The sequence below is a fragment of the Serinus canaria genome, chromosome 9 (genome assembly GCF_022539315.1).
Source record: "Serinus canaria isolate serCan28SL12 chromosome 9, serCan2020, whole genome shotgun sequence".
In the NCBI taxonomy this organism is placed as follows: domain Eukaryota; kingdom Metazoa; phylum Chordata; class Aves; order Passeriformes; family Fringillidae; genus Serinus; species Serinus canaria.
In genome coordinates, this window is record NC_066323.1 from 4,273,118 (window position 1) to 4,292,864 (window position 19,747).

At 48.1% G+C, this 19,747-nt stretch overlaps 1 protein-coding gene across 4 annotated transcripts in view; it reads right to left on the minus strand.

Annotated features, from left to right (window-relative positions):
- The window catches only part of TNIK (TRAF2 and NCK interacting kinase), a 149,575-nt gene extending 130,278 nt beyond the window's left edge, over window positions 1-19,297 (minus strand). For 2 of the 4 annotated variants that reach the window (XM_050977929.1, XM_050977928.1), the window contains exon 1: window positions 18,981-19,296. In XM_050977929.1, the coding sequence (XP_050833886.1) occupies window positions 18,981-19,037 (57 nt within the window). In that variant the 5' untranslated portion in view covers window positions 19,038-19,296. Of the gene's footprint in view, window positions 1-18,980 lie in introns of all 4 variants that reach the window. The other 2 variants (XM_030226942.2, XM_030226943.2) reach the window with 2 other exon arrangements.
- Window positions 19,298-19,747: the final 450 nt, after the last annotated feature.

A 19,747-nucleotide genomic window follows, 5' to 3' on the forward strand; every position in this document is an offset into this window, starting at 1 on the left:
CCTTCAACATATGCCTAATTCAAGCACACAACTCCAACAAGGCAATATATAAAAGGCTTGGCTGAGCTCAGTGTCTCTAAAAAGCTGCAGTGCCAATTATAAATCACTTCTATAGCCCCCAGAAGATCTAAAGTCACTACCAGTATTGTACCAAACTTCTTCAGATGCAGACATCAATTAGAGCACAGCAGCTGGACGCTCTCCTCACTGGAAGTCATTCATGTAGTTTCAGACCAATCAGATATTATTCCTAAATGTTTAGATCTCACCCTTCTGAGAAAGAGAGTTTCAACCTTGGCCAGCAAATGTCTGCACCAAGCTGAAATCGTTACCTGCCACTAAACACTGTCAAAGGTTTATGGGCTCTTGGAGGAGTTGGTTTAATTACTTACCAAGGCAGCTGTTTTGGGAACTGCAGCCTCTTAACATCCCACTCCTGGAGATGCACTGTGCAAAGCACGGCTGCTGCCAAGCTCGTGCCAGGAGAAGGGAGCACCCTCTCACACACAGGCTAACATTCAGTCTCCAACAGCAGGCCACCCTTGGGGTTTCATCTGTGTGCGTCTGCAGGGGTGACAAAAGCCAGTCTGCACCTTCCTGAGGCACTGCTGGAATCCAGCTCCTGCAGCCCTCACAGGAGGCTGCTGGGGTCACCCTCTGGGATCACCTTTGCCAAGAAATGACAGCCTTGCTCCCTCCTTGAAGTGAGAGTTGCGGCCAGAGTGATGGCTTGAAACAGGAGAATGTCTCACTCCCAGATGCATTTTGGAGCAAGAAAAGCAAAGCAATCTTAAAACCTTTTGCTTTTTTAAACTAGGATGGTTTTGCACCTCTTATGTCTATTTTTCAGTTAAGGTTGTGGGCTGAGCTGACCAGAAATCTTGTCAGGGATGAAAGGGCTGTAGCATCAACAAGCCATGGACCACAGCCTTCAACAGCAGGGATCTGTGCAACAACCAACACACAGCCAGGCATGTAGGCATGCATTCCAGAAATCCCTGAGTCCCAGATTAAAGCAGCTGCCATAACTTTTCAACATTTTCTCATCCCTATACACATGTCTGGAGAAACACCACCTCCCTGCTGGATTCAGTCAAGAGTTTCTCACATCAGCCCAGTTTTCACAGATCATCTGGAGATGGAGTTCTCTGCTGGTTTTGTGCTTTTCAAAGAGTTTACCCACAGCCTGCCACTTGTCATCAGCTCCTCACACATGGCTCTACAAGGGCTGGCTAGCAAGAAAGGCAAATAACTCTCCAGTGGCAGCAGTTTCAAGCAAGGACAATATGGGGAACAAATCACTTTAAATTATGGATCAGAACTCTGGAGGATGGACTGTAGAAAAATTACAAACTCCACAACTATACCAACAATATGCCAAAACCTTGTATCATAAACTCACTTTTACATTGAATTGTCTTGACAAATCAGCAGACTTATTTAATAGATTATCAAATATATACTCATTTGCATGTTTCAATTTAGAAACACATGTCTCACCCAAGAGTTAACAAGATGTGGGGAAGGGGAAATGAAGGCTTCTCACCTTTTTACCTACATTTCACAGGCTGTCTCCAGTAATGCCGGACCCAGCAGGAAGTCCAAAAGGTTGGTTATGACAGACACCCAGAGTGGGTGGAAAACAACATCCCACAGCAAAAAGCAAGCTCCTGCCTGATCCGTGTCAAAAAAAAAACCAAAAAAAAAACCCCAGCCTAAAATCAGGGTTGATCCACAGTTGCTGAAGTGATTTGCAAGATTTGTTTCTTGCCAGGGTGTGAAGTATTTCCCATAGCAAGTCTTCTGTATTTCTTGGTGGCTTCCTACATTGTGAAACACTCAGAAATTGAGGGAGATGCTTTTTAGTTCAAACCCCAATGCCCCTAACTGCTAAACTTGGCAAGGGTACACAGATTATTTAGTTTAGTTCATTTGACATCTGCATTACAACAGCACTTTAGATGAGATCCCAGGAAGATGTGCAGGTTTTGCTTTGCAAATCATCTTGATGTCCCATAAATCCAACCACTACATTTTCCTTCATGGGACCCACTGTGCTCCCTGTCAAACTGGAGCCCTGTGACACCTCCCTGCCTTGGGAGCTCTCTGCTAGCTCTGGTCCCTGGAACCAGCTGTGACATTATCTGGCTTTTTGCAGAGCTCCACAATTTTTTATTAGTTCACACAAGCAGGCTGGAAACGTTAATATAAACACACACAGAGCAGCTAAGCAAGCCCTGTAAGACCACAGGGACCAGCCTGCTGAAGACCAGTACAGACAGGAAAACAAGGCAGGTGGGGAAGCCCACAATAATTAGAATTTCAATTGAAAAATCAGACCTATTCCTCCTGGAGGCAAAAAGTGCCAGCAACCACCAGCCACTCATCTCAGCCCTGCCCACAGTCCTTCCCCATACTCAGGAATGGGGTCAGCTCTTCAGACCCACCTCCTTCAACCCAAGAGAGACACTGCACATCCCCACGAGGATTTGGCCCACAGTCATACAATGTGAGATTAATCATGAGTGTTTAAGGATCTGAAAAGGGGATGAGAAACATTAGTAACTGCTTCTAAATTAATTGCCGTTATTGTTATTTGATTTGCTGAACTCTCTAGGGCTAGATTTTATTTTAGAAAACTACTAAGATATCAGATTAATCAACTTAAAATAAATGGTCTTGATTTATTTATTTCTGCTGTATCTACTCCTCTTTAAGCTTGGCAACTCACTGCATTCTTTCCATCCTGTGAAAGAAAAAGAACAGGGGCTTTTGCTTTATTATTATTATTTTAAAGGAACCTCTACGAAGCTTAGCAGTTCTATGAGTTTAAATCATGGCAAAACTATGTTGTGAAGGAGGACAAGTGCAAGGCTGGAGCTGGTTTCCACACTCTGCAGGCACCAGCTTTGCACTGGGAGCCCACCAGCAGAGTCACACCACACAGTCCAAGCAAATCAGATCTATTCCCCAATAATTCAGGCATCCAAGGAGTTGAAAGACACCCTACCAGGTTTCAACAGAGGCTGTCCCAGTGTGAGGCACACTTCTTGCATAAAAGTCCTGCTAGCAAGGAAGAAGTTTAATCTTCTCTAGCCAGATTTCACTGTTCCTGAATCCTCTGGAAGTTGGGTCAGCATCCTTCCCCCCCTCCTAATCCCCTGCCCTCAGCTTTAGCAATGCAGCAATGCTCTGCCAGCAAACTAAAAAGAAAAGCCCTCAAATATATTATGCTGAAGAATATTAATCTTGTGTTCCACAGAATATTAAGTGGATTACATCTCCAGCCTCCAAGGAGAAAAACGTTGATTCCCATGTATCTGGTGCTATTATTCACCCCCATTAATTTTTCCTGCCAGCCTAACGTAAGTCATGACAATTTCCCATTAATTAGTGCAGAGCTCAACTGGCTCGACAGACCAAGCAATGAGAGCAAGAGTGGGACTTCTCCATGGCCACGAGGCAGAACAGGCCACTGTGGCACAGCTGCTGCACAGAAACACAGACAAGGTGGAGAACAAAACCAGCTTTGGGTTTTCTTGGATGACTTCCTGGTGGGATCACCCTTGAACATCTCTTTGTAAAGGTAACTGAATAGAGAAGAAAATTGCTGACATCATTTGAGACATGTCCTTGAATGAGGCACAGCAAACACAGAGAGATGGATGTTTCTGGCCTCTAGGGAATTGGGGTGGGGGAAAAAAATCAACAAAAGCTTGAGGTGCCTGTTCTCATACCCAGAAAGGAGCCCTGACCACAGGCTGAAGGGGAACACCACCATGCCTGGGTGCTCCCCACCCCTGGGACTGCACCACCACCAGCACCCCTCCCAAACACCCTGCTCAGCCCTCTGCTCCCTCTAGAACTACTCAAACCACTGCTAAGTGCTACCAGCTGACTTTACTAGAGTTTTACACTTTCTTTGCAGAGGTGTTAATGACTCTAAAAAAGAACAAGACTGGGATAAGCAGCTTTAATACCACTTAAATGCTTACGATTAGGAGAAACAAGAGAGCCTGCAAGGGCCAGACACTCAGAGGGAGAGGACTGTAAATTACTCAGCACCGAGTAAGCAAGATCAAAGTCACTCCAAAAAGATGCAACCCACTGACAGTGATGCAAACTCAGCCCAAGCTTTACTGAATATTTCACAAGCAGGCTGATGAGTTTAAAAGGCCAGATGGGGTGTTCTGGTGATGCTGCACAAAGTAAGGAAAGGAAATCTCAGGACATATGTTTTGTTCTTAACATTATACATGACCAAGAACTTAGCTTTGGCTGATGCTTGGAGACATTCATACTTTCTATTGACATCTTGTTGGTCTGTGCAGGGAAGAGAAACACAACTCCTCAGCTGCAATTCCCGGGCTCCATCCTCTTTTTTATAGTTCCTAGAGTAATTTCAATTCTACACAATAAACAGCAGAACAGATAAGAAAAGCCTTATAGGATGAAGCAGCTTACAGCTTCCCACATGGGCAAGACAGAGAGCTAATGGCTACAGAAGCAGATAAGGGTGCTCATAACCAGAAATCAAATCCACGTGTTTCAGCAACAACACACTGCCACAGAAGGCAAAATAAACAGTACAACAAACTCTGCCAGGCCACCCTAAATCCTCAGAGAGCACCACTTCATCCCTCCTTGCAGACCCAGCTGGTCCATCACTGTCTCTCCGGGTCTGAAGGGAGGGGAGATGCTGCAGTTTCATTGTAAGCCAAAAGCAGCAAGTGCTCAGCTGAGCTCTGGTCCAACTTTACAGGCCACAGCAAGAAAGACAAAGTACTACAACACCAAGATGCTTTTGCAATCCTTTCCTTCTCTGAAGACCTGTGTTGAAAAGGAATATTCATTATGCAAGGAAACCACCTCAACCATCAGCTTTCCCAGACTGCAAGTGATGCAAGGCCAGAATGGACTTTTTGTTCAGGGCAACACCAAGTATGCAACTCCAAGTCCTTTGGCACCCATCCCAAGGCTCAAACTCCAGTGCCATTTCTCATCACTGCCAGAGACCCAGATTGTTCAGCAATATCCAAACTCATGGTAAGCTGCTGGCACTACAGCTGCACCCTGGGTTTCCCATATCACTTAGTCTAAACCAGAGACACAGAATGTGATCCTCACCACTGAGCCACTCCAACAGCTCTAACCTGTTGGGTATTATCTCTTCATCTGATTCATCTCCTGAAAACTGACGCCTGCAAGTTATTTCCCTTCCCTCATGTCCCAAACATCACTCTGTGTTGGCAAGTATACAAGAAAAGCATTTATCCAAAGGAATTTGCTCATCAAGACTTGCAGACACTAAAACCACAGGTTATCTAATCTTAGGAGAGCATAGTTTAATGGCCACAACACGGGATGAGAGGCCAAAGGGTCTGACTTCTACTCTGAGCTCTGCTGGGGCTGCATGGCTCATAAGTGAGTCTAAGGAAGATGCTGGACCACTCCTCGCCTTGATTTCCCTGCTATGAGATTCTCCTAGCATTCCTTTCCTCGCAGGGGATCTTATCTAAAAAGTCCTCATTAGCATGTGAAAAGAGTTATGGATCTCCAGATGTGTACATAAGGAAAAGTCTGGAGGAGTGGAGAAGCAGCACTGGCCAGGGAGCCTGGGGACACATCCCCTTCAGCACTCCACATCTGTGCTCAGAGAAACATTTGAACCCTTCTCCCCTACAGGGAAGGGAAAAAACAATAATTTCCTTTTTCTTGAGAAAGCTCAGAGGAAAGATTAAAATTTGCATCTCTTAAGTCAAGGAAATCATCCAAGATTCTCCCAAGAATATCAAAAGACCCCATCACCTCTGGAGAGTCACCTGCAGAACCACCTCACAGGCAACCCCCACAGAACAGGACAACCCTCCCTGTCCCACCCTCTCTCTGGATGCCACTGAGTAGCAGAACTGGACCGAGCAAGAGGAAAACTAGAGGTCTACTCTCAGTGTTCTGCCAAATCTGGAAGATGGGGAAAATCCAGACCTGGCACAGGTGAAACCAGAGCTGCACTGCCAGGGTCTCACAGCACGGCTCCTGCTGGGGGCCAGAAAGGGCTTCTTCTGGTTTTAAACAAACTCCCACTCGGAAAACAACTGAATATCAACAAGCAAGCCAGTATTTCAGCTCTTTTGGAAAGGAAATAGAATTATCCCCATTGGGCCTGCTCCCATCTTTCCCAGATGTCTCAGTTAACCTTGAAGGCAGATCACACCAAACACAGCAGTGCCAGAACCAGCCAAGCACCAGCTGGAACTGCTTCAGTAGAGCAAGACCTCTGCCCCTAAGATTGGTCCACAAACCTCCTGCTTTCTCCCAAGTGGCAAAAGACAATGCAGTGAAGGACAGAAGATATGTCCACTCTGGTCTCAGAGAACAGACAGGTCTCAAAGGAGCAGTTGGCTCAAGAACTTACAAGAAAAAACAAAAAAGGCTCAGCTCTTTTTAAGATGAAAATGTCCCATTGTTCCATAATTAATGGAAAGCAGAAGAGGTTTTATGGACTCATTGGGAAACGAGGGTGAGCATTAGAAAGCACTTTTCAGTATTTCATGATCACAAGGTGAGCTGCTTGCATAATACTGACAAAGAACATGAATGCTGATATCACAAGGCAGTTATGAAACTTGGGCTTTAAATACTGAATAACAATAACTCAGTAATTAAGTCTCATAAGTAATTTTTTCTCCTTTTTTTTTTTTCCCTTAACTGCAAAGTAGATGCTGCAACCTTCAACGGAGGTATGACTGTCCTCTCTAGCAATGCTTACACATGATGGATGTCCTTTGCTCCCACCACCTCACAGAACCCATCCCAGAGCCTCACTGCCAGTCACATCCCCTTCTTCAGGCCTCCTACTCCTTCAGGAGAGGCTTCAAGATCACAGCAAGGAACATGCTGTGAACCTGTGAGGGGCAGGAGGATGAGGGAATAAACCTGAATAACTGCATTCTGCCAGTTAACTGCTAAACCCCCAACAAGCTCTTCAGCCTCCTCAGGATGTTTTTTTGACACAAGCACACATTCTTGTGAATTACTCCAGTGTGACCAGGACACACAGTCTCCTGAACAAGACACACAATATAGAGCAGCAAAATGTCATGAAAATCAAGGGCAAATGAACACAGAAGACAGCCCCTCCCCCTAACACCACTTCTATTTTTAGGCAGCCATATTAGCTTGGAGCAGTTTTACTCGTTTCTGATAATGAGCAGAGCTTTTGCATCTTCTCTCGAGGACATTTCATCTGTGCAGCCACTTTGCTGTACACCAGCAGCACAGAAGAGGTCACATCAACAGGCGAAAACAAACCCAACATTTATTGTGAAAGGGCCTGGAGAAACCAACTTCAGCTTTGAACTTCTGCCCTTTCTCACTGGTCAACCACACTGCTCCATTTTTTGGGGGGGTATGGTCTGCCCACCTGCAAGATGTGCCTCCAGTTCAATCACCTGATAAACTTTTGCCTATTCAAGAGGCATGATGAGAGCTCCCACCGCAGCAGGAGCGCTGTGCTAAAGCAGGAACCGATAAAGAATTGGGTGATCATTATCAAACGAGCAAGACAAAATACAGATGTGTTCAAGATCTGGGTTCCACTGTGCTGGCAGCTTGTCTTCAGGAAGTCTCATTCCTCCACCCCTCAGACAGAGCTATTCCTAAGGTACTACACACAATTTTCTGCAATCCAACCAACTTGTACATTCAAGGTCCTTTGGTTGCCTTAGACTGTCTTGATAGAACATCCAAGCGTAAAGTTCTCTTCCTTCAGGTGCATTCCTCCTCATCCCCTCACACCTCAACCTTCCTCCACAGCCCTTCACCACCACCCTCCTGTCTCCTTGTGCCTGCACTGGTGCTGCCTAAGGCAGCAAGATCCTGTATAGACACCAGTCCTGTCTGGACTGACAACAGGCAAAGTCCAGAGGGCAAGATATACCTTGGAACAGGTGGCAGTAGAGAGGTAAGGCAGCTTCTCACCTGGAAAATGAAAGCATGGCACAAGCAGCTCAGGGATCTCTGTTTTATCACTTGTGGAAGAAGGCAGGCAAAGCCTCACACATTTATCTCCATTTTTTCTTCTGAATTTTCAATAAGCTACTTGAAGTCTTCTATTTGCCCTTTGGATTATGGTCTTTCAGGAAGACCTTTTTCCATGCTGCTCTACAATTATGAGATCTAGGGAAAAATACTCCCCTCTCAAGATAACTTCTGGTGTCAGCACTTCACAGAATTTCCTGACTACAGACAAAATCATGAGGCTTCTGTCAACTGAGAAACCCCTTCCTGAGCACAGGAGCTGGTCACTTCTTGGTGAGCTCCTGCCCTTAGTCGCACCTCCACACCAGCCTCTCACTTCTTCTGTGGATTGTGAAATCTCATTTATTGAGGAAAAACTCTAGTTCAGTAAGAGGAAGCATTTAATACAGCTAGTAGATGATTAACAAGTGAGTGCTCAAGTCAATTGCTGCAGTAAGTTCCTAAGGCCATAAAAAACTTCTCACACGTCAGAGGCGAGGAGTTCACGGGGAAGCTGTGCCTGGCCAAGCCCTCACTGCATGGGACCACAGGCTGCAGCTCTTCACCCTTCTCCCCCAGGCTCCTGGCTGCAGGTCTCTACATCAGTGGTACCCCAGGAACCTTCCCAAAGAGTATTTTATTGCTCCCTTCACATTCTCCCATCAGCCAGGCTGCCTCCAAGACCTCCCTCCCCCCATGCTCTGTAGAGGTTTCATGTCCTATGCACAGCTGAGCACCCATTAACCCACCTCCCTCCCTCCCACCCTCTGTCCCACCAGCAGGCACTTGCCCTCTGGCTAGCTGGGCCATCTGGCAGGAAGGAAAATTATCAGGGTCCCCACCCTCGGGCAACAGCATGTCAAGGCAGCACTGGGGAGGAGAGCTACACGGTGTTTTGTGGCTCTTTTAAACCAAGGCCAAAGAAGAAGCAGCATTTCTGCTCAGGACCTTTGCCTTTTCATGCCAGAGTCACCCAGAGCCAAGTAAAGGTGCTTCGGTGCTCTTACATATCAGTTACTTCTAGGCAATAATATCCTGAACACCCATCCTGGCTTTTACAGAGCACAGCGAAGAAGTTACAGGGATTTGGCACTTTCTCCTTAACAGGCCATCATTAACAAGTGACTCATATTATATTGCAGTGTGAGTCATCTTGGCAGAGGTCACAAACGTAAGTGACAACTAGTCTTCAACTATTTCCTTCAAGCTGAATTAAAGGTGTATTGTTATGCTAATTTTGTATCTGCTCCATCCTATCTTTCCTTCAACTGTCTCCAGAGCAACCTGGGATTTCAGCTCATGGTCCAAACTACCTCTGGAAGAGCTCCTTTACCAGGGTGTTGTTACAGGTATTCACAAAAGGAGATACCAATGGAAAGTCTTCTGGATGGGCTTCCAGCTATGGCAACTAATAGTTAAAGCAGCTCTCCATCCATCCATCCATCCTGCTCCACAAGGACAATGAGCTGCTGCTCCTGACATCTTCTTGCTCTGTTCATGCTTTATTACAGCAAATGCTCAAGGACCTGGGGCTTGCCCAGAGCTCAAACACAACCACCCTTCAGGCTGCCACATCACGTACCTGGCTCCAAGAGCAGGGACAAAGCTCAACAAGCAAAATCGCTTCAAACTATGCCCAGCATCATACAAATATTGAAGAAATTATTACATGGCTGGTGTAAAAAGGGGCATTTTCAGCCATTTTCTGTTTTCTAGACAGGCAGCCCTATATTTCAGCCTCTCCTCTTTAGAATATGTCCATCACAGGTCCCCAGCCAGGGGATCAGGAGCAGACAGCATCCCTGCCAGGGCAGGACACAGTCACTGAAGGACACTTGGCTCAGAGAACAGAGTTTTGCCCATTAGAAAACATGGCCATTACAAGCCTGGTCACCAGTGGTGCATTCTGTTTACATTTAGAGCAGTCAAACACAGTCCCACTGGCTGTGAGGATCACTTTGGAGAGCATTTGTAAACTGCTCTCACTACTGGAATCCCATTTAGCTATTATAGCCTCTTCAGCCATACTAACACACCGATCCCCACAGAATAGCAATGGGAAGAGCAGAGTCATCACACTATTTACTGAAGCTAATCAATACATAAAGGCTGAAGATTTATTGCACTGAAGACAGCCTGTCTGCATCGCCAGAAAATGCATTTAAAGTCCTTTTCATTTTGTTGCTTTGGCCTCTGGTTCTTCTCCAGAAACATTTGCTTTGCACATCCATCTTTCTTTCCTCCCCAAATGGTGGCACCTGCAGACACCCAAGAGAAGCCCCTTCCCCAGACACCTACCATGAGTATTCAGTGGGAGCATCAAACACAAACCCCACAAGTTTGAGGGCACTTCACCCTCCTTTCCAGCCATGTTTCATGACTGTTTTGGCATCTCCCATCTGAGTGAATAGCCTGGAAAATTCTGGCCTGTTTTGAAAGAGGTCTGTTTGCCAGGTACAGGGACACAAGCTGTGCTGTCCTGTTCCACTCAAGAGGGAACAGTTAGAGCCATGCTTTTTTTTATTAATATTCGTATACTTTATTTAAATACATATAAATAAAAGACCTTTTTAAGTGCCCTGCAAAGCCCAAAGCATATCTGACCTGCTGTGTTGTGAGGGTGACCAGCCACAGTGCTGAGATACCACCAGAGATTCACAACTAGTGAGCCACAGCTGGGGAGGTGCACTGAGCTGCACCATCAAAGTTCACTCTCTGGTTTCATCTTGGCTCATGTTTTGGGGAGCAGTAGCCTGGGAAGCAACAGCCAGGAGGCTTAGTGCTCCTGAAGCACTGATGGTAATTAAACAATCAACATCTGGCAAGTAGACATATTTGTTTTGGTCACTGTATCAGCTGTATGGCCCCAATGTAATAGAAGTATGGAATGGTTTGGGTTGGAAGGGACCCTTGAGCTCATCCTCCACCATGGGCAGAGATGCCACCCACTAGACCAGGTTGCTCCAAGCCCCATCCAACCTGGCCTTGAACACTTCCATGCATGGATCATCTGTCATTTCCCTGGGCACTTGTCCCAGTGCCTCACTACCCTCTTACTACTGCTAAGAAAGACTGCAGTGAGGCAGGGAGGAGATCTGCTCTTTCCCTTTTGCTAGTTTATCTCAAAATCACACTAAGCTTTTATGCTCTTGTATGAAAGAAAGAGGAAGAGACAAATATATTCTGATGTACAGGGAGATTTCTATTGTTGCCTGGACATCAAACAGCACCCAATTAGTCCTGCAAGGATCTGACCCACAAATTATGAAAATAAATGCCTCTGGAGCTTTGATCTCTTGTATTTCTATAGCATGCTACAGCAGTTATTAGACACATTTTATTAGGCTCAAGCTGTGTGATCTTTTCCTCAGCAAAGGCTCTACCACCTCCAATGCATCCTAAAGTCACCATCCAGCAGATTAAGGGCATGATCCCAAACAGTCACTTCTGTCATGCACTAAACACATGACTCAGCTGGCAGTAGGCTTTTTCCTGCTGAGTTTCAAAATTAGGAGAAAAGGGAATTTTTAAAAGGAAGGGGAGGGGAAACTGTCAGCCATATAATTTTTTTACTTTTCTTGTTAGTTTATAAAGGAATATGCATGCGAGGCAATATCCCTGGCTTTTAAAGAGCACTGCTTTTAGAACAATTTGCTGTTCTGAAAGCAACACTTTCTGCACTCTGAAATGCCACTGCTGGAGGGAACGAGCAAAAACTGTAACAAAAGGTTGTGTGCACTCTGAAGCTGAAAACCACACGTGCACTCAGGCAAGCAGAAACACCCACCCTTGCTGCAGCAGGAGAGCTCAGAACCGAGAGGATGTCGAGCTTGCACTGCTCAGGCTTTCGCTCAGAGGAGCAGCTCACTGCTCACAGCAACACAAACCAGGCAGGGACTGTGCCTGCCACAGGGTAGGGCTGTGTTCACCTGAGTGCATCCATAGCAAGGATGGGACCATGTCACCCACCCAGGTGACACCCCACTGACTGGCAGTGGATGGTGTTTGCACAAAGCCATGAATATCTGACAGGGCTCCTGTAGCAGAGCAGAGCTGGTTACCCACAGCAGAGCAAAGGGAACACCTTCTGCTGGCCAGGGTAACTCAGCTTCTGAGTGTGGGGACACGACAGGCTGCTGGCTCCCCTCGGATGGAAGCAGGAGCTGGTATCCAACCTGGCCATTCCAGTGCTGCCCGCCTGATTGCCATCATTCATTACCAACAAGCAGCCTTGAAGTTCTGGCAAGCACTGCAGCAAATGAACACAGAAAAGTGACATTCTGGGTCAAAGGGAAAGGTTTTCTGATTGGCCATTACAAAAATTAAAATCAAACGTGCAGAAAGACAGAACTGAACTTCTTATCAGTATTTTCCAACCTTGGTGGCATTTCCTCTCCTTTCACTAACGAGCCATTGCAGGAGCTCCCCAGGGCTGGGGGACGTGCTGGACATCCTCATCCCAGGGCAGGAAGGGGATGCTGATCCCTCATCCCCAGGGCAGGAAGGGGATGCTCAGCCCTTTGCACAGCTCATCTAGAAACAGCCACAGAGGAGGAATGTAGGGAGAGGGGGAGTATCCATTTTCCAAGGACCATGTTCCTTGGCCAGAGCTCCTTTAGAAATCATAAACAATTTACATGGAAAACATCAAATACCACTTACATAAATTGTCTTTCTGAGCCCAGAGCAGACTGACCATCACTTTCAATGTGCAGTCACAGTTCAAAGTGAAAAAACAGGACAGAGGAAGGGGGCTGAGGAGAAGGAAATTAAAGTTACTGGCTTTCTAAGTGGGAAACACAACCTCTCACCCAATGGAGCTACCAGTGACTTAGGCTTGTGGGTTTTAACCTGCATCCTGCTTTAGTGGCTGTGTGAAAGGCAGCAAAGAAGGCACCTGAGCATCAGCAAACACAAACCTCTTGATGGAGGCTCTGCACCTGCAGAGTAGTCAGAGCCAAAAAGGCCATCAGCAGGGAGAAGGGATAGCCAAAGTCCTGGGAGAACAGATGCAGCTCTGCCCTCTACTCCATGAGGCTCCTGGTCTCTTCTGTAGCTGGCAGTAAGGGAAAACAACACGTGTGCTCCCCTGGCATCCCAGGGCAAGCAGCTGCCTTCAGGTGGTAGGTCCTGAACCCTCAACACCATCCTCCACAGCCCAAGGCACAAGAGTTTTTGCCAAAGCTGTTCCTCCACACCACACACCCTTTTGCCTGCTGGGGGCTTTCCCTAGGGAAATCTAGCAGGATTCTACCCCTTTACAGATGAGGCATGAAGAAATGAGACAGGGATCAATACCCTGTCCTTGGTCTGCAGGTCAGAATCACAGAAGTCCCACTGGTGTCTATAATTACCCTTGCAAAGGGTAAGGGTGCATTAGGAAGGGTCAGGTAAGGGGTTGCAGGGAGCAGCTCAGAGCCTGAGCCCAGGGACTTTCGCCTGACCTGGCCTCACATGAATGATGATTTTCAAGGACACCTCTTCCACAGCTGGGTGATTCATCCAGGGGATTTACATACAGATCAGATGGAAACTCCTCCCTCACCCCATACAGACTGTACCACTACATCTACAAGCTTGGTATATAAAAACTACCTTCAGGTAGCAAGGTTAAAAACCTCCTCTAACTCCTCCTTGTCACAGGGATTAAAAACAGACCCTTTATTTTAAATATGCACACCAACCAAATGCTCTTTGTTGCTTCAAGGCTTGATTCAACGAAGTGCTTGCGCTCAAACTTCAGCCTGCTCAAGCACATATTTTGCCATAAATTCACTCCAAATAATTAATTTTTATGGCTGCCCAGCAAAAGAACATTAGTGAGAACAGAGAACTCTCCATGCCTTCAAAAAGACCATACACTGCAGTGTTGTGGAAGAACTGCAAAGATGAGGAAGACCAGTGCTGAGGAGTAAGTGCAGAAGAGCAGCAGCTGGGCTGCACAACTCCAAAAGGCAGAGAGAAGAACACAATCAACTCCAGAGAAAGATCTGACAGAAGACAGACCCTTTTCCACTGTAACTTTTCATGAGCACAGGTGCATAGAGGATAGATTTGCACCAATGGTTCAAGGAATGGAGCTGGACATTGCCATCCCTTTGGGATGATTTACATTAGAAGAAACATTTAGATTAGATGTTAGGAATAAATTATTTTCTCAGAGAGTAGTAAGCCACTGCAACATAAAAACCAGAGAAGCTGTGGATGCCTCATCCCTGGAATTGTTCAAGGCCAGGCTGGACAGGGCTTGGAGCAACCTGGTCTAAGGGGAGGTGTCCCTGCCCATGGCAGGAGGTTTAGAGCTAGATAAGCTCTGAGGTGCCTTCAAACCCAAACCATTCTATGATTCTGTGATTCAGAAACCAGTATTCTGCTGCAGTTTTATGGTTTAGAACTCAAAGGACTCCAAAATAGACAAAGCACATGGATACTGTCATGCTCCATAGCTTACATGTTCACTGAATGACACTGGAAGAGGACAAATTAAGTCCCTGATGGAATACTCCTGAGAGTGTCATTCCTCAGGAACTGTGAATATATATATATTTATTTGTTGAACATCTGCCCCAAATTCTGCAAAGTTATTTGCAAAAATAATATTATTTTTTTTTTATTTTAAATTAAATATTAATTTGCAAAGTTAGTTGCAAGTATGGCATTATCACGTAAAATACTGCAAAATAAGCTTTTCACATCTTTTTTTTTTTTTTTTTTTAATCTCTAGAAGTCATCTCCAGTCAAGTTTGTTCCTCTTTCTGTTTAGGAAGGTGACCTTTACAAAAGCTGCCCAAATTCTGTTGAGCTACAGAATTTTTTTTTAAGATGCTGGAAGAAGAAACCTAAAATAATGCTGCCAGAGTAATGCTCCTGAGTGGTGGCTTGCAGTGCTTATCCCACAATAGAGCTTCTTCTAAATCTTTAATGATGCTGAAATATGCCATAAACTGACAAAGTTCTAGAAACAGGACAATGCCAGAATGTTTGAGTTTTGTGGGTTTTTAACATGTCAGCTTTTATCTTCATTGACAGTGATCAACTAATGCAAACAAAGGGCCACTGAAACTTCACTTCTATACAAAGCAAGCTAAAGGAAGAGTAGTGACATTTTTGGGTTTCATCCAATTCTTCCCAGCAACAGCTAATACTCACCGGCTCCTTAAATTCTGTGCTGTCTCCTCTGCAAGCCTGAGCATTAAAGGCCAGGCTTTTCCAAAACAATAAACGATTTTAGGATACAGTTTCCAAAGAGTGCATGGTCAGCACTTCACTGAAGTAAACAACAAAAGCCTGGGCTTTGTTAATGAGTTCAAAACAAAAGCAACGTCCAGGTACACGAAGAAAACAATTGCTTCTTTCCCAAAAAGGCTCTTTTTAAACTCCCTGCCTTGCAGGAAACCCTCAGCCAGGCTGTACATCCCAGCTGAGCCTGGTGCCCTATGCCCAGGGCGAGCCCCTGCCTGTAAGACAAGGAGCAGCTGTGAGCAGAGGGGATTGCTGGCCCCAAGCCAGACCCAGCCCAGGGGTTATCAGCTCCCTGGGAAAGGTTTTTCCTCCCTGAGATCTTTTATAACCTCCCACACACCTTGCAAAGCAACTCAGATGAATCCAGCTGTGGCAGCTACTGCAGAAGAGCCCAGCACCACTGCTGAGTACATCAGCCAGAGGCCCAGCCCTGCAGATGGATGCAGCAGAGTAGAAGCTACTGACCTGAATATTTGAGAAGGATCAAGGCCACTGCCTTCAGCAAGAGATGACAGGCTCTTGCATTCGCTGAGATGAAAAAAAAGGGGGGAAAAACACCAAACCCAGCCCCATCTTTCTGCTCTCTCCTATTGGGATCAGCTGTGCATTTCCCAGCACAGACCATGGTGCACTGCATGCCTTCTCACACTTTTTCATTTTACTGCAAAAATCTGCTTCTCCAACATGCCCGTCAACATCCTGTGTGAATCCCCGTGTTAATCATTATTCTGCTAATAACACTGCCAGGTCATCTGGCTATTAAACGTGCTGAGTGGACTTGCAAAAAATATCCCCTTGCCCATACAAAAGAACATTATAATGTATTTTATCTTATCCCCTTGTCAGTATAATATGCAGTGCTACTTGTTTGATGGCCTCATTGTTTTAAATTACAGTTTTCTGCAACATTAACGATCCTCATTACCGGCACCACCACTGGAAGATCTCTGGTTGAGAATCCTTCCTATCCTGGCACATTCAGTCCTCTGCATCCACAGGGGCACTCCTGGGTACCAGGGCAATGAGCACGGTGCCCAGTGATGGGTACAAACATGTCACAGAGGAAGCAGGAGCCAACCCCAAGTGCACCAGGCCGCGCATTTTAATCAGAATTCAGTGCTTTGTTCCTGGCCCAGCCACCAGCACATCAAGCAGATGCACTGCTGCGGTGGAGCCCGACTGTGCGGCCAAAATAAACTCTACAGTGTGGCAAAAATGGGAGCTCCAACCACCTCCTATGTCACCTTCCAGCCCAGATCTATAAATCCCACCCCATAAGGCCGTGGGCAGTGGCACACTGAATTGAATGATGGTGTGCAGGGTTCTGCTTGTGCTCAGCCTTCAACAGCACACTGACATCCTGCAAATACACCTCCCTTCCTGAGGACAGCAGGAGGCAAGCCAAAGCAAAGGACCGGGTAAACTGGCAGTCAGAGGTCCACCTTATTCCCATTTGCCTGTGGCTCATAAGCCCCAGCCTCCTGGAACATTTCAGTGACTCAAACTCAGAGATAAGTGTCCTGAGCGCTTCCTTTCCCCGCTGCTGGGAACAAATCGCCAGATTTTTGAGTCACTACCTGCTCCCAGCATTTCACAGAGTCACCTCTCACCCCTTTAAACACACAAGCAGCACAAGAGCAACATCTCCTCCACCCAGGCTCCTCTACAAACCCACTGCAATGTGACACCTCTTTTCTGATACATAAAAATTTTGCAAGGCTTGGGGAATTACTCCTCCCTGCCATGTTTTGTGCTCAGGCAGCAAATTTACTATCGATTCCTGATTCAGACCCCATGGAATGATTCACGCCTCGTGCCCTATCTGCTGAATTTACGACCTTTAACAATTATTCTAAGTGCTGGAGGAGCTTAGTTTAGAAGAAGATCTATTCCTTGGCAAATTAAGCTCCTATTCTTGTCTGGCTTGCAAACCACCACATCTCATCATTTACAGGAAAGTGCCACAGCAGGTCTCTCCCCCTGAGAGGGAGCAGAGGTCCGAGTGGCAGCAGCCCCGTGCTGGCAGAGTGGCCACTGCTGGGCTGAGAGCAGGGTTTTGCTGTCCCACCCCGGTGACAGTCGGGGTTTTGGGTCCCCTTGTCTCCGGTTACCCTGAAATGCCAGCACTGCTCTGCTCACTGCCCAGGCGCTGCGTCTCAGGGGGAGGGAGGGAATATACATTTCCTCCTAAAGCGAAAACAAAACCCTGACTGTGGCTGGTGTGCATTGCTATTAAAAAGCCACAAACAGAAAAAAAAAAAAAAAAACCGAAAAACAACCTAAGCACGTGTGGATACGGTTTTAAAAAGAGATTATATCCTAGTTCAAATACACTTCCCAGCACAGATGTTAAACAAAAAATTAAAATTAAAAAAAAAAAACCAAAACAGAGGGCAGGGAAAAAGCAGAGGGCCCCCTTGCCCCCAAATTATAATGTTCTCCTGGATTAACTCCACCAGCTTCAGCAACCTTTCTCCCAAGGCACTTTCCACCTAAAAGGGGAAACCAGATCCAGGTCTGTTTTTAAGGCAGATGGTTCCCCCATTCCAATCTCATCTACACTGTGTATTGCTGAGCAATCATTTACACTATTAATCAACCAGAAACTCACCAGAAAGAAAGTAGGGCAAGTGAAAAAAGATAGACTTCTCTCTTTTTTTTTTTTCTTGCACTGAAGCAAATAATATTTCTAAAAATACACTTGTTCAAATCTTCAGCGGATTCTGCTTGATTTTATTTATTTGTCTATGCAGCGGGTTGTGTGGAGCAGCCTGGCTGCTGCCTCCCGCATAAATGCTGTTTCTCTCAATGACTCCCCATGCTTGTTTCCAACGAGCCGTTCTTAAGGCCGGCAAGATGGGGAAAAGGAAGAAAGTTACAAGAGAAATGGACGAGGGGGGACATCAGGCCACAGCCCACGCCGAGGCTGACACGTCTGACGAGACTGACATTTCAAGGGTACATGCTGGGCTTCATTTTCCAGGGGGGTGAGGAGGAGGCAGCGAGCAGGGACACAGCGGGAGAGGGATGGAGAGAGGGTGGAGAGAGGGATGAAGAGAGGCTGCGGGGCCGGGGCGGGGAAAGCGGGGTCTGGGGCGCAGCTCCGCACCCCGGCGGTGCCCGGCCCCGCGATCCCTGCGTGTCCGCCTGCCCACGCGTGCTGCCCGGGCGGGGATCGGAGCGCGGGGGTGTCCGGGTGGGACCGGCCCCGCTCCCCACCGCGGGGACCCGCCCGACCGCCCGCACCCGCTTCCCCGCGTCGCTGCGCGGGTGCGCACACGCGGACACGCACACACCTGCGGGGCGGGCACACTCACACACGCACAGACAAACACACAGACACACACATGTGCGGATGCGCACAGGCGCGGATACGCGCACACATGTGCGGATGCACACACGTGTGGATGCGCGCACACGCGCGCGCGAGCGGCGGCGGGCGCGCACATGCACGCGCACACGGTTATCTTGCCCGCATTTACATACGTGCAGGCGCACATCACACACACACACATACATACATACATGCATACATACACACACACAGACACACACATACACACACAGAGCCCCGCGGACCCCCAGCCCCATCTCCCCGCCACCGGGGGATGGATGGATAAATGGATGGATGCATAGGTGGATGGGTGGATGGACAGATGGATGGATGGGAGGGGTGCCGTCCCGCATGCTTCCCCGCGATCCCCGGCCCTGCGCCTCACCCGCAGCGCCGAGAGATCTATCTCGTCCAGGCTCCGCGCCGGGGAGTCGCTCGCCATATTTCCGCCGCCGGCCAGGCGGCCCCGCCGCCACCGACCGGGCAGTGGCGGCCGCCGCGGCGCTGGCGCTATTTAACGCCTCTCCTCATGCGGGGCGCCGGGAAGGAGAAGCCGCCGCCGCCGCCCCTGTCCTTCCGCCCGCAGCTCGGCTGCCTAGGGGCGGCCAGGCAGGCAGGGCTCGCCGCGGGCTGCGCCGGGATGGCGGCGGCGGCGGCGCATCGCCGCGCCCGCCCCGCACCGCGCCCGCACGGCCCCGCGCCGCCCCTGTCTGTCACCGCGGGGGCGGCGCCCGACCCGCCGCCAGGGGGCGGCGCCGCGCGGGGGCGGGCAGAGCCCCCTCAGGGGCGGGCGGGGGCTGCGCCGGGACTCGCCGCGGTGGCGAGAGAGGGCACGGAAGGGGACACGGCGTGTGGGGCAGCGGCACCCGCGGAGCGACCGGGCGTCAGGACCGTCCGGGGTGCACAAACGCGCTCGTTCAGCACGCAGGTCCCCTCGAGACATAAAGGTCCGGGCATCCGGGCTGGAGCTGGGCGGAAAGGCGCAGGGGTCCAGGCCGCATGGGGTCCCCCACCCAAGGACCCCAGTAGCGGTGCCTGTCAGGTGCGGTGGGGAAGGCTGCCCAGTTTCGGTGCTGAACCCAAACCCTGCAGGCAGGAGGTGGGAGCACCAAGGCCAGAGGAGCCTGCTTGGTGTTCCTCGGGATGCTCAGT